Consider the following 15,663-nt stretch of genomic DNA (forward strand, 5'->3'; position numbering starts at 1 on the left):
AGCCATTGTGTTATCTGCACAATGTACGAGCACATCTGGGTGACTGAGATGACGACCTAACACTCAAATGTCTATTCTGTCAGCTGCACTCAAGCTCAAGGTTATTGAGCTTGAGGTACAATAAGAAAATCTCCAGTAAATTCAAGAGGCATTCAGGACTGGTGGACAATTAAGCAACTGACTGGAGGAGGAGACTACACAAATAGCCCATCCTCGATAATGGGGGAGCCCAGTACATCAGTGCAAAAGATGAGGCTGTAGCGTTTGCAGCGACCTTCTGCCAGTAGTGCTGAGTGGATCATCCATCTCTGCTTCCTTCAGTGGTCCCCAGCGTCACAGATGTCATTCTTTGGCCAATTTGCTTCACTGCACACAATGTCAAGAAATATCAAGTCACATGCAGACAGGGGTGTGAACAAGGCATTTGTTACATTTGCCTTTATTGGTCAGTGTTTGGAGTATAGGGATTGGGATGTCGTGTTGTGGCTGTACAGGACATTGGTTCGGCAACATTTGGAATACTGCGTTCAATTCTGGTCTCCCTGTTATAGGAAAAATATTGTTCAACTAGAAAGGGTTCAGAAAAGGTTTGCAAGGATGTTGCCAGGGTTGAAGGGTTTGAGCTTTAGGAAAGAGGATGAACAGGCTGGGGCTATTTTCCCTGGACCGTCAGAGGCTGAGGGGTGTCCTTTTAGAGATTTATAAAATCAAGAGGGGCATGAATAGGATGAATAGTTAAAGTCTTTTTACCCAGGGTAGGGGAGTCCAAAACAAGAGGACACGGGTTTGAAGTGGGAGGAGAAAGAAAGAAAAGAGAACTTTTAAGGCAGAGGGTGGTGCATATATGGAATGAGCTGCCAAAGGAAGTGGTGGAGGCTGGTACAATTACAACACTTGAAAGATATCTGGATGGGAATAGGAAATGTTTAGAGTGATATGAGCCAACTGCTGGCAAATGGAACTAGATTAGGATATCTGGTCGGCATGGATAAGTTGGTCTGAAGGGTCTGTTTCTGTGCTGCATAACTCTATGACACTGAAATGGTTGGAGTCTCGGGACATTGCAAAGGCTAGGGGCCCTGACAACATTTCAGAAACTGTGCTGCAATCTTCTACTCCATATCTTGTCACAGCCCAGCAAGGCTGTTCCAGTACAGCTGCAACACTGGAAACTAGTCAACAACATGGAAAATTTCCCAGGTATATCTTGTACACAAAAAGCAGGAAAACTCCAATCCAACCATTTACCAGCCCATCAGTCTAGCCCAATCATCAGTGCTATCAGGCAGCACCTGTTCAGCAATAATTTGCTCAGTGATGCCAAGGCCACTTAGCTACTGAGCCCATTACAGTCATTGGCTTGAAACTGATCTAGACAAGACAAAAAAATGCAGTGGCTACAAGACCAGGTCAGAGGCTAGGAATGCTGCAGCAAATAACTCACCTCCTGTCTCCCCAAAGCCTTCCAATCAGTTACATGTCTGAGGTCACAAGTGTGATGGAAGGTGTCATCAACAGTGCTATCCAGCAGCACCTGATCAGCAATAACCTGATGCGACTACCACAGGCTGCTACACTTAGGGCAGAATGTGGACATTGGAAGGAGGTGGGTGTGGCATTAGTATGGCAGCATGTTCCTTTCACTGTTTACTCCCAGATTCTGCTTTCTCCTGATGACAAGTCTTGAGATGCTCGATATCTTCCCGGATGCTCCTCCACCATTTTGGACAGTCTTGGGCCAGGGATTCCCAGGTATCTGTAGGAATGCTGCACTTCACCAGTGAGGCCTTGAGGGTGTCCCTGAAGCGTTTCCTCTGTCCACCTGGGGCTCGCCTGCCATTTTGGAGCTGGAGTAGAAATCCTGCTTGGGAAGTCCCATGTCGGTCATGTGGATGATGTTCTCAGCCCATTGCAGCCAATCAAAGTGGATGGGGGTTGCCAGTGCCTCGATGCTGAGGATGTTGGCCTGGTCGAGGACCCTGGTGTTGGTGCATCTGTCTTCCCACCTGATTCACAGGATCTTGCGCAGGCAGCATTGGGGGTATTGCTCCAGCACCTTGAGGTGTCTGCTGTAGACAGTCCACATCTCAGAGCCATATGGTTGGGGGGGGGAGGGGAAACGGGGATCACCACAGCTCTCTATACCGTGATCTTGGTGTCGGATCTGATGTTGTTGTCCTCAAACATCCTTTCCCTCAGGGAGCCAACGCAAACTGGGGGCAATGCTGGATCTCTTCATCAACAGCTGCTTTGGCCAATAGGGCACTTCCGAGGTATTGGAAATGGTCACCATTTTCTAAGGCCTCCCCTGTGGACCTTGATGTTCAGGGGTTTGCTGCACAATGCCAGGCCAGATTGGTGGAGGGCCTTTGTCTTGCAGATGTTCAGGGTGAGACCCATGTTCTCATATGCCTCCATAAAGGTGCTGATACTGGCCGGGAGTACATCCTCTGAAATTGTGTATGTGCAGGCATCATCTGTGTACTGCAGCTCGATGACACTGGTTGGGGTGACTTTGGTTTTGGCTTGAAAATGGTGAAATGATTTCCCACAGGTTCTGTAAGTTAGCTCCACTCCAGCAGGGAGTTTGTTGTTGGTGAGGTGCTGAACCTCCTCCTTGAACCACTGCAGCCCACATGCTGTAGATAGAGCCCACAATGCCATTAGGGAAGGAATCTCCTCACTTCACCTCACCTGCAGGGTAATGTCCCATTTGATCCACCAATAGACCCCACCTGCCTGGATGGGTGCACCTCTAATAACACTCAAAAAGCTTGACATTATCCAGGACAAAATAACCCACTTGATTGGCACCACATCTATAAGTATCCATTCCTTCCCATTACCCATGCTCAGTAGCAGCACTGTGTATTATCTACAAGATGCACTGCAGAAATTCACGAACACACCTGAGACAGCATCTTCCACACCATCACCACTACCATCTAGAAGGACATGGGCTACAGATAAATGGATGTATCTCCACCTGCAAGCTTCCCACAAGCCGCTCACCATCTTCACTTGGAAATATATTGTCACCATTCGATTCAAAATTTGAAACTCCCTCCCTCATGGCATTGTGGTCTCTATCTACAGCATGTGCTCTGCAGTAATGCAGGAAGGAGGTTCAACATCACCTTCTCAAAGACATCCTCAAATGGGCAATAAAAGCTGGCCCAGCTAGCAATGCCCACATCCCCTGAGTGCATTAAAAAAAACTGAATCATTTTTGTATTTTGTTCCAGTCACGCTTAGGGTGGCTTAATTATATGCAAAAGGAAGATGATGAAGAATGAGTAGCTAGGGAGCAGTGCAAGAATTGAGTGAAAGTGCAGAACTGTACAAGACTTCGCCGTCCAACATAGACATCAGTTTCTAGGGCAAAGATGACCTTGTACAAGACCTATACACCTAACAATATTGTTGTGGTTCTGTTCGCCGAGCTGGGAATTTCTGATGCAGACGTTTCGTCCCCTGTCTAGGTGACATCCTCAGTGCTTGGGAGCCTCCTGTGAAGCGCTTCTGTGATCTTTCCTCCGGCATTTGTAGTGGTTTGAATCTGCCACTTCCGATTGTCAGTTCCAGCTGTCCGCTGCAGTGGTCGGTATATAGGGTCCAGGTCAATGTGCTTATTGATTGAATCTGTGGATGAGTGCCAAGCCTCTAGGAATTCCCTGGCTGTTTTCTGTTTGGCATGGCCTATAATAGTAGTGTTGTCCCATTTGAACTCCTGTTGCTTGTCCTCTGCGTGTGTGGATACTAAGGATAGCTGGTCGTGTCGTTTCGTGGCTAGTTGGTGTTCATGGATGCAGATCATTAGCTGTCTTCCTGTTTGTCCTATGTAGTGTTTTGTGCAGTCCTTGCATGGGATTTTGTACACTACATTGGTTTTGCTCATGCTGGGTATTGGGTCCTTTGTCCTGGTGAGTTATTGTCTGAGCGTGGCTGTTGGTTTGTGTGCTGTTATGAGTCCTAGTGGTCGCAGTAGTCTGGCTGTCAGTTCAGAAATGCTCCTGATGTATGGTAGTGGGGCTAGTCCTTTGGGTTGCAGCATGTCCTCGTTCCGTTGTCTTTCCCTTAGGCATCTATTGATGAAATTGTGAGGGTATCCGTTTTTGGCGAATACATTGTATAGGTGTTCTTCTTCCTCTTTTTGCAGTTCTGGTGTACTGCAGTGTGTTGTGGCCCTCTTGAACAGTGTCTTGATGCAACTTCTTTTGTGTGTGTTGGGATGGTTGCTTTCGTAGTTCAGGACTTGGTCTGTGCGTGTGGCTTTCCTGTATACTTTTGTACACAAACCAACAGCCACACTCAGACAACAACTCACCAGAACGAAGGACCCGATACCCAGCATGAGCAAAACCAATGTAGTGTACAAAATCCCATGCAAGGACTGCACAAAACACTACATAGGACAAACAGGAAGACAGCTAACGATCCGCATCCATGAACACCAACTAGCCACGAAACGACATGACCAGCTATCCTTAATATCCACACACGCAGAGTACAAGCAACATGAGTTCAACTGGAACAACACTATTATAGGCCAAGCCAAACAGAGAACAGCCAGGGAATTCCTAGAGGCTTGGCACTCATCCACAGATTCAATCAATAAGCCCATTGACCTGGACCCTATATACCGACCACTGCAGCGGACAGCTGGAACTGACAACCGGAAGCGGCAGATTCAAACCACTACAAATGCAAGAGGAAAGATCACAGAAGCACCTCACAGAAGGCTCCCAAGCACTGAGGATGTCACCTAGACAGGGGACGAAATGTCTGCACCACAAATTCCCAGCTCGGCGAACAGAATCACAACAACAAGCACCCGAGCTACAAATCTTCGCACAAACTTTGAACCTAATAATATTAATTACTGATTTTGGATTAGTTTTAATCACCCATGGAAAATAATTTTGCCTTGTGATTTTAACTGTGTTTTTCACTAGTGATTTCTAGATGTTTAGCAAGTGTCTATATTATAATGTACATTGATGTGGAATAGGCTTGACAGATAAATGGATCTTTTCATTGCTATCGTTTTCGATATCATTGTCAGTAGACAGTAATTTCAACTCAGAAAGCAGCATCTATGAGAAGATGACAAGACTGTGAATCAAATGATAGTGAGCACAGCAGTGAACAGAGAAATCAGGAAACAGCTGAGGATGGTTGATCCCAGAGCCCTATCCTGAGAAACTGCCTGGATTCAGGTCCCACCTGCTGCAGAGTTTGTAATAACATCTCCAAACAAATTGATTAGGAAATATATAATCTGAGGAACTGCAGAGATGACCTAGGACTAAGATAACTGACCTCCAAAAGCTTCAACCATCTTCCTTTGCAGCAGGTATAACTCTAGCCTTATAGGTTGCCCTGATGTGTAGGGCTTCCCTATCATTGAGGAGGGGGATATTTGTGGACCCTCCTCCAGCATGTTGTTTCATTGTCTACCACATTTATGGCTGGATGTGGCAGGGCAGTAGAGCTGACACCCGATCAGCTGGTTGTGGGATTGCTTAGCTCTCCCTGCTTCTGCTGTTTGGCACACAGCTAATCTTTTGTTGTAGCTTCACCAAGTTGACACCTCATTTTTCTGCTATGCCCGGTGCTGCTCCTGGCATGCTCTCTTGCACTCTCCATTGAACCAGGGTAGATTTTCTGGCTTGATGGTAATGGGAGAGTGAGGGATGAGTTGTGGCCATGATGTTGTAGATTGCATCAGAGTAGAATTCTACTGTTGCTGATGGCCCACTGCACCTCATGGATTGCATGATCTTTTCCAAATCTACTTCATTTGGTGATCACAACACTCAACACAATGGAGGAGATTTTAGTCCTAGGTGTCTAAACAGGACTTCTCACAAAAACAGCTCATGGTCAGCCTTCCTGATACTGTCAGGGACAGATGCATTCTTGGCAAGTCAACTGATGAAGGTGAGGTCAAGTAGACTTTTCCCTCACTGCCTGTCATTACCTCAGTCTGGCAGCTGTCATGATCAGGGCTTGAACAGCTCGACCAGTGGTGTTGCCGTGCCACTCCTGATGATGGACATTGAAGCCCCCCCACCTAGAGGTAAATCCTGTGCCCTAGCCACCCTGAGTGCTTCTTCCAAGTGGTGTTGATTACAGGGAAATACTGATTCATCAGGTGAAGGGGGTTGTGTGGTCGGTGGTAATCAACACGTGATAGGGGTTGTCCTTGCTCATTTTTAATTTGATGTCATTGAAACTTCACGTGGTCGGAAGTCAGTGGCGATTCCACAGCAATTCCATCCTGATTGTATTCCATTCTGATTGTATTCCATTGTTTTGTTGTCGCTGTTGGTGGGACAGGATGTACCCAGTGATGATGATGGCATTGTCTGAGACATTGTGTATAAGGTATGATCTGAGATCTGTGTCAGACTGTGGCTTGATATAGATGGTGTATTGGCTTCCAATTTTGGCACAGCCCCCATCTCCTTTCAGCTGTTACTAAGGAGCATTTTGCAGGCTCGCCAGGGCCTGCTGGTGTTGTTTCTGGTATCTAGGTTAACGCTGGGTTGTCTGTCTGTCCAGTTTCATTCCTTTTTAAACTTTGTTGTGATCACAATAGCTGAGGATCTTACTGGGCCATTTCAAAGGGTGTTCCTGAGTTGACTGCTATGTGTCAGGGCTGACATGTAAGCCAGATCAGTTAACAATGATAGATTTCCTTCCCAGGTGGTATAACTGAACCAGATGGGTTTTTAACCACAACAGATTCATATTTCATTGAGACATTCCACATTTGTTTTATTTATTGAATTTAAGTTTCTGCAACTGCAGTGTTGTGGCTTGAACTGTTTCCCAGAGCATTTGCCTGGGTTCTGGGTTAATAGTCTGTCTTATGACATTACCCCATTACTTTAGCCTTCTTGAATACCATCATGTATAGGTCATTGATTTACTAATAGGGTACTCCATATTCAATTGAATAGGCAAGTATCATTGTAGTTGCAACTGAGGGTCCCCAGTTGTCATCAGATGAATAGAGGTTGTATTAGGGTGATATAACCAATCACGTGAAGCCAGTGAAAAGGGCACCATAGTAGTTGATAATAGCTAAACCCTGATTATTATGTCACCTATTTGCATATTGCTTAGAAGAAACAAATGTTTAATTTATAGAGTCATAGAGATGTACAGCATGGAAACAGACCCTTCAGTCTAACCCGTCCATGCCGACCAGATATCCCAACCCAATCTAGTCCCACCTGCCAGCACCCAGCCCATATCCTTCCGAACCCTTCCTATTCATATACCCGTCCAAATGCCTTTTAATGTTGTAATTGTACCAGCCTCTACCACGTTCTCTGGCAGCTCATTCCATACACGTACCACCCTCTGCGTGAAAAAGTTGCCCCTTAGGTATCTTTATATCTTTCCTTTCTCACTCTAAACCTATGCCCTCTAGTTCTGGACTCCCCACCCCAGGGAAAAGACTTGTCTATTTATCCTATCCATGCCCCTCATAGTTTTGTAAACCTCTATAAGGTCACCCCTCAGCCTCCGACGCTCCGGGAAAACAGCCCCAGCCTGTTCAGCCTCTCCCTATAGCTCAAGTACCTTTCACAACTTCAGGATCTTTCCAAAGCACTTTACGGAAGATTGAATACTTTGTAAAATGTACACATTGTAATAAAGGATAAATTGCAGTCTATTTATGCACATCCAGGCTCCACAAACAATAATGTGATAAATGATTACATATGCAATTTTTGTGACATTGGTTGAGAAATATAAATTGGTCATGACAAAGGATAACCACTAATTTTCAAAATCATGTCGTGGGATCTTTTCCGTGCAGATGGGAGGGGAGACGCAACCTGAATTTAATCTTCAAAAAATTGCTCACTAAATCCCTCAGCTCCCCACCCACCTTTTGAACACACAGCTTAATCGTACCTGCTTTACCTTCTCAAAATGGACTTCAACACCGCGCCCCATCACTTTTTTGCCATAACTCACAACATCCTTCATCCTCTCCATAGAAACATATTAGGCTGAATTTCTAGCTGCAGTGAGGGAGAGCATGGAGGCAGGCAGACTTGGAAATTTGCTCCATCAGCCAGAAACCCCTGGATTCCCAGTAGCATCCCATCCTGGATGGAGGTACAGGGGCTATCTGTCCACACGTCTCATGCAGCCAATAAAGACCAAATATCAGAGGCCAACTGGACCTTATCAATTAACCTCCAGGCACCAAGTGGATTCAGAGACCAACCCCTCCACCTTGAAGTCTACTGCTTCTTTAATGCTGGAGGGCCTCTTGGCTATTGTCCTTAATTGGACATGGGGTCTGCCCTCTGAGTTAATTAATTTCGGGAAAATCACAGTTTGATGAAAATTCCCAGCACAAGACCATGTTTCTGACCACCATTTGATCCAAACATCAGGGTGCTGTAGCCTGTGGGGAACATTTCTACATCGAGTTGTCTTGACCTCATCCATGTTGTTTCTGTTAAAGTCATTCCCTCGGAATCATTGCAAATCTCCATTCTCCTTTTTGATTAAAGTGTTCCCCTTAGCTTCCCTTCTTACCCCAACTCTATCCTTCCTAATGCCTCCCCTCAAATTTCCACTGCACTGGAGGAATAGTCTTGACACATTATGCCAGGGATTTTTCCATTTTCTCTCCTCCTTGCACCAAAAGTACTGAGGTTCCCTCTCACCCTGGCTAAGATCAGCAATTTAGTCCAGGCAAAGTCTCAAATCTAGATCTACTTTACTGTGTCTTGGTGTCACAGAAGGTGTCTTTCAGATGACACATTAAAACAAGACTAGGTATGATCTCTCAGATTTTTCTAAAAGGTAATACTGAAGTATTTTGGAAAATTTTTGGTTTTTTGGTAAATGCACATTTCTCAATCAATGATCATGAAAACAGATTCGCTTATCATTATGTCATTGTTATTGATGGTGACCTTGCTGTGCACAGTTGGTTGCCTCATTTCTTACAGTGCAACAGTTATTGCATTCCAAAATGCTTAGTTCCAAAGCACTTCTGAACACCCTGAAGTATAAATGCAAGATGATCTTTGATTATAATTTTTCATGAAGTCCCTTTCTCAAAGAAAATCAGTTCAAACAGCTCAATGTTTTCGCATAAACTTTTAAGTGTTTATTCCTAAAAATATATTTGTTGCTCCTTTTCGAACATCCTCAGGAGCAGGCATATCCTGAACAGTACTTCAGATATTTACATGCTTCAAGTGTTCTCTGCATTGCATTTCACTGAGGGAGATTTGGTGCCTTGGCCGATAAGCTTTGTAAATTATGCCTCATATTCCACTGAGGCAGTCACAGTCCAGATGGTGCCTATTTGCCCATTTGCAAACAAGAAAACAGACTCTTGCAAATAGTACTGCATGCCAGGTCTGACTGTTTAGATTGAAGAATGCTGTATGACTGTCATTTTGCACTAGTCCTTAGTGCTTGTGACTCAGGGGAAATCAAACAGGGTTCCAAATCTTGATTTCTTGCAATGACCTTGACTCTGAATGTCCGGTGAGAACAAGATTGGGCGCCTCTCAAAGTCACTTATAATGAAACAGCTATTCTTCTTTTTAATATATGTTTTGTGTCTAGATGTGAGTAACACTAATAGGGCTGGCATTTATCATCCATCTCTAGATGCTCTAGAAAAAGTGATGGTGGACCTTCTTGAATTGCTGTGGTGTCTGTAATGAAGGTGCCGACACCCTTGTTTGCTGATAGGTTCTAAGATCTTGATCCAGCAACTGTGGAAAAAGTAACAGTAAATGCCTAAATCAAGATAATTTAAAAATCACTCAACACTATGTTATAGTCCAACAGGTTTAAATGGAAGCACTAGCTTTCAGAGCGTTGCTTCTTCATCGGGTAGCAGTGGAGCAGGATCATAAGATACAGAATTTATAGCAAAAGATTACAGTGGCATACAGCTGAAATGATATATTGAACAAACCTAGATTGCTGTTAAGTCTTTCTAAGTAGAACCAGCCTGACTCAATATTAGGATACTGACAGGCTCTAACCTCACATCTTCAATGCATTGTCTGAGCTGAGATGTCACTTTATTTTTAATAAAACCTTAAGTTATCTCGAGAATGCGACTTAAAAGAAGTTCTGGAATTTACATATTAACGAACCACAGTCTGCAACCTATTCTAAAAGTTGAAAGACTTAACAGCAATCTAGGTTTGTTTAATATATCATTTCAGCTGTATGACACTGCAATCTTTTGCTATAAATTCTGTGTCTTATGATCCTGCTGACAGTTACCTGATGAAGGAACAGTGCTGCAAACAAACCTGTTGGACTATAACCTGGTGTTATGTGATTTTTAAACTTTGTCCACCCCAGTCCAACACCAGCTCCTCCATATTACTGGGGCAGCACGGTGGCTCAGTGGTTAGCACTGCTGCCTCACAGTGCCAGGGTCTTGGGTTCGATTCCCGCCTGTCTGTGTGGAGTTTGCACATTCTCCCCGTGTCTGCGTGGGTTTCCTCCGTGTACTCTGATTTCCTCCCACAATCCAAAGATGTGCAGGTCAGGTGAATTGGCCATGCTAAATTGCCCAGTGTTAGGTGCGTTAGTCAGAGGGAAATGGGTTTGGGTGGGTTTCTCTTCGGAGGGGCAATGTGAACTTGTTGGGCCGAAGGGCCTGCTTCCACACTGTAGAGAATCTAATCTAAAAGTCAAGATCATGAGGATTCTGGAGGAGAACTTGGAGATGGTGGTGTTCCCATTGCTGTGATCACAGCTGATGATACTGCTGGACGAGACAGATGACAGAATGAAATCTGGCTTGATGTTCCTCTTGGTTTAGTTAGTTAACTTAGTGGTTAGTCACCAAGACACATTCACACAAAAGTGTAGATGTTCTTTAATGGCTGAATGGATACTTATTAAAAAAGGAGATATAAACAAACCAAACTATCTAAATATAAAGGAGCGTTAACTAGATTTAAACAACACATCAAAACAAAGTTTCTAAACATTTCCTGACAATGTCTATTATAGAAACTCAAATCCAGATAAATTGTACTCCTTATCTCAACTCTTCCAGCTTATACTTATGTGATTCTTTAAGCCCTTTCCCATGGACTGTGAAGGCAGTCCCTTCCAAATCTTCCAATATGAACTCTTCACAATTCTAAGAGACTAAACTGTCTGAATTCCAATAACCTACAGATTTTTAAGCAAGCTCCCCTGTCTTGGAAGCTTCATGAATTCTTTCTGTTTGCTGAAGTGTATTCTCCACTGAGCTGCTCAGATCTTTCTTTAAGGAGAGAAACTAATCTTGCTTCTAAATTAAATATAATATGAACTGATTTTAAAAAAAAATCTTGTTCATCCTAGATTCTTCTGAACTGAAAACAAAGCTAATATCCTTACATGTTTACTCTATCTGTCATAAATCCAACAGCATAAACATTTCCCATTAACACCTATTTGCTGACAAAATGCTGGATTTAGATTACTGTTCCCAAGGATTCCCTGATCCTCTTTTTAAAAGGAAAGTAATCAACACCTATTTGCATTTATTGTATAATCCAACTTTTAAAAGTTAAATTTACATATAAATTGTATACCTATCATGACATCACACCTTTGCTGCTTTTCTTGCCCCCCCCCCCCCCCCCCAGTAGTAGAAGTCACCATTGTGAGAGGTATTACTGTAGAAAGTTTGAAAAATGTTTTAGTTAATCTTTTAGATGTTAAACCTGGTGTACACTGATAGTAAATATTTAGGTTAATAGATCAGGATTAATGTTCTCATTAATAAGCCTTTAAGTAATAACTTAGTAGCTGTACTTTGGTAAAGAATGCCACAAAGACTTCTTGATAAAGGTTCTGTACATGTCATTCAATGCTAGTTGTGCAGCTATCAAACCAGTATAGTCACCAAACTATTTTTCCTTTGCAAAAGGAAATGGAGCTCTTCACCTTGAAGAGAACTGGAGAAATTTTGAACATTGTATGGAAATTACTTACTGCCCAGATTGGAAAAAAGTTTTGACCCACCTTGTCTATTTCAAAATGAAGCTCCTGGGAAATCTAGCATCATAGAATCCCTACAGTTCAGAGCTAGGCCATTCAGCCATTCAGTCCACATCAATCCTCTGAAGAGCATCCCACCCAGACCCACCTACCCTATGCCTTCATTCTGTATTTCTCATGGCTACTCCACTTAGTCTGCATGTCCCTGGACCCTATGGGCAATTACAATGGCCAATCCACCTGACCTGCACATCTTTGGACTGTGGGAGGAAACCAGAGCATCCGCAGGAAACCCTCACAGACATGGGGAGAATGTGCAAACTCCACTCAGACACTTTGACACCCCAGTAAAATTTAAAAATCACTCTATAGAGATTCTGTGTCTTTTGAGAGAGGTATCTCACCTTGGACAGAGTCTCACTATTTACGACTGATCTAGTGAGGAAGTCTCTCAGACAGATTGATCTTTAAAAATTCAGTTTGTTCGATTCTCTTTCAAAGAAACAAAATGCATTTTTGTATCCTTTCTAAAGAAATAGTTTCGACTTTAGATACGCTTTCCTAGAAGATCCTAGCTAGAAGTAGCAGGCTTTGCAAGATTTGACATATTTTAAACAAAAATCCAGTTTCCTGAACTTGAGCTGGATAGGAAGGGCGGGGAGAGGCAGGAGATGAAAGGTTGTAGAAAAGGAAAATGATTGGAGAGGAGAGATAACATAGCCCTGCGTGAAGGGAGTGGCCTGTGCAGGGGAGGGTTACCTGTGGCGGGGGTGGGGGGAGATAGCCAGTAAAGGGGAGGGAGCGGAGCAGGGCTGCCCTGGGTGGAGCTAGGAGCGAGGTCATTCCCAGTGAGGGGGGCGGGCTCGGTGTGAGCGGATGGGGCGGTCTGAGGCGTTAGTTTGGTTTCCAGCCCGGGAGTGAGTGAGTGAGTGAGTGAGCCGGAGCTCGGATTCAGCCGCTGACATGTGAGGAGCTCCCGGGGCCGGGGGAGGATGCCGCAGCCCTGGCTGCGGCCGGCGACATCAGCGCCCTCCTCGGACTAGCGATGCCAGCGGAGCCGGGCGGCTGTCCGAGCCCAGCCCCGGCCGGGAGAGGCCGAGTGCACTGAAGCCACTGTCATTCCCCACAGCACACCGCCCGTCCCCAGCCGTCCCCAATCCCGGGCAGCATGCGGGAGGGGACACCCCCCGGTCCCGGACCCGGGTCTGGGAGAACTACTGTCACCTATGTTTTTGTTTACAGCCCGAGCACCGTGAGCGCCGAGCCGAGCACGACCCCAGCTCCTGTACACAGAGGACCCAAGCGCAAACTGTACAGTGCGGTTCCGGGACGGACCTTCATCGTGGTGAAACCCTACCAGCCCCAGGGAGAGGGTGAGATCCTGCTGCACCGAGGGGAGCGAGTTAAAGGTCAGTGCGGACCCCCATATCCTAGAGCTGAACCACCCATCTCACCCAATCTCTGTGTACCTCACCATCGCCCACACTAATTCTCTCTTCCCGTCTGTATTTCATTCTTTCAGAACTCACTTCTCTCTCCTTTGCATCATTTCATCTCCTGAACACTCTAACTGTTCCCTCTCCATGGTGCTGAAATGAATGAACGGTCCCGGTCTATGCCTTCTCCATGGTGCTGAAACACCTCTTCCCATCCGCCTCTCATTTCTCCCTTCCCGCCATCTGTCCCTTTTCGATGCTACCGAACACTCGCACTCATTCCTTCTGCATGCTGCCCATTCCTTCCCGAGACTCTGCATGTTCGCCCAGCTCTAAATGATAACTCAGTTGCACGAACAACACAATTCTGGAATCAGATTCAATTCACATATAACTTAGCAGCTCCATTTCTTGGCCAATATGTATTTATTTATTTTCCATTTCTGCATCATCCTTACATGCCACATGCAGAGGTCCGCTCTCATGGCAAAGGTAAATGTGCTGTTTTCTTCTACCAAGTTTTCTCTCCATTGTCTCCCCACCTAATCATTTAATTTCACAGCAATTGGTACCAAGTTTCAACATTTGAAGCCCTGTTCTACCATGTTCCTCTCCTTGTGTGTGTCTGTGCCTGTGCCTGTGTGTGTGGGAGAGAGGGAGAGTGATGGACAGAGTGAGAGCCTGGTCATGCATAACTTGTTCTCAGACCCAGGATGCTGCCACTTGCAGTGTTCGCCCCTTCGAGTTGTAGCAATAGGCTTGTCAGAAGCTAACTCTGTTTTCTAAACTCTAGTTGAAAAAGACTAAGATGTGGCTGTTCTATTTTCCTCGCCTTCTGGTTGGAGTATTTGTTTTCAGCTGGTAATGTCAAGAAAGTGTGAGGAACAAAAAGTGTTTAATTTTCTTTGTTGAAGCTGGCAGCTCATTGTCCACATTGCTTTAATCTTGTTCATTTATTGACATCCTCTCTGTGATGGGTTCTTGTTCCTTAACTCCTTCCAATGTTGTGGAAACATAAAAGGTCTCAGCCCACCTCTTGCAGTTACATAGTAGCCAAGTTCATTTGATTACACTCTTGCAATTATCTGTTGTATTACAGAGGGTCTCAGCAAACCCCCTGAAGTCCAATTGTTTTGATGGGATATTTGACCTTACCTCAATCACATTGGGAGAATATCAACTGATCACTCACCATTTTGTCTTACACAACAGGGGCTTGCATTAACATCTTCACAGATCTTACAGTGCTTAGATTTGTGTGTGGAGGGGTTCTGATGCTATGTAACTGTGAAGGATTGGCTGAGGGTATGCACTGCCTGTATACAGATTCATGGGAATACTCTCAGATACATTCAAATGTGAGGCAAATGCAAGCTTTGCACTTAATATTCCACTCATACTATAAATTAGAGGTTATTCATGTTGCACTATCCAACAATGAAGAGAGTATGATCCTTAAACATACTATACAACTGTTAGGAGCTTTCTAAGACTCTTTTAATCACTGCAAAACAGTAACTGGGTTGCCTGAAACACTAGGTAAAAACAATGACTGCAGATGCTGGAAACCAGATTCTAGATTAGAGTGGTGCTGGAAAAGCACAGCAGTTCAGGCAGCATCCGAGGAGCAGTAAAATTGATGTTTCAAGCAAAAGCCCTTCATCAGGAATACATGCCTGAAACACTTCCAACCCCAAGAACTATGGATACCAATTGAAGACATGGAACCTTCTTAAGCATAACTAAAATAAATAATCAAAATATCATTGTTTAAATGTTTCTTTCTGTTTCACCTTTTACTTTTTCTGTTGCCTTTCTTTTCCCAGCTCTTCAGTTTGTCCCACTTTACCCTTCCCCCCCACCACCCCACTCCAACATCTCCACCCCCCCCAACATCCCCAAATTCTTTCATCCACACTTGATGTTGCTGTTTCACACTCACCTTGTGCCTTTAATCACCTTTGGATTTCTGATTTTGTGCAGCTCTATCTCAGACCATAATACTGTTTCTAATTCTCATTTATCTTGTGCTTTCGGTTTCTCTATTTGTATCTCTGTCAGTTATTGCTTTTTTCTGTCTTGGCAATCTCCTAACTGGCCTACTTGGTGAAGTCTAAACTGAGAGACTTTGTTGGTTATTGATCATGAAGGTCATAATGGTTGATTTTACATCCTCATTACCATGTAAAAATGATTTACTTTGCCAGGTGAG

General features: G+C 44.4%; 1 protein-coding gene across 1 annotated transcript in view; it reads left to right on the forward strand.

Annotated features, from left to right (window-relative positions):
• The window catches only part of shank3a (SH3 and multiple ankyrin repeat domains 3a), a 973,942-nt gene that overhangs the window by 553,027 nt on the left and 405,252 nt on the right, over positions 1-15,663 (forward strand). The window contains exon 13 of the mRNA XM_072562789.1: positions 13,258-13,424. Coding sequence (XP_072418890.1) covers positions 13,258-13,424 — 167 coding nt within the window. The remainder of the gene's footprint in view (positions 1-13,257; positions 13,425-15,663) is intronic.

This window comes from Chiloscyllium punctatum, chromosome 44 (assembly GCF_047496795.1).
Source record: "Chiloscyllium punctatum isolate Juve2018m chromosome 44, sChiPun1.3, whole genome shotgun sequence".
Lineage (NCBI taxonomy): Eukaryota > Metazoa > Chordata > Chondrichthyes > Orectolobiformes > Hemiscylliidae > Chiloscyllium > Chiloscyllium punctatum.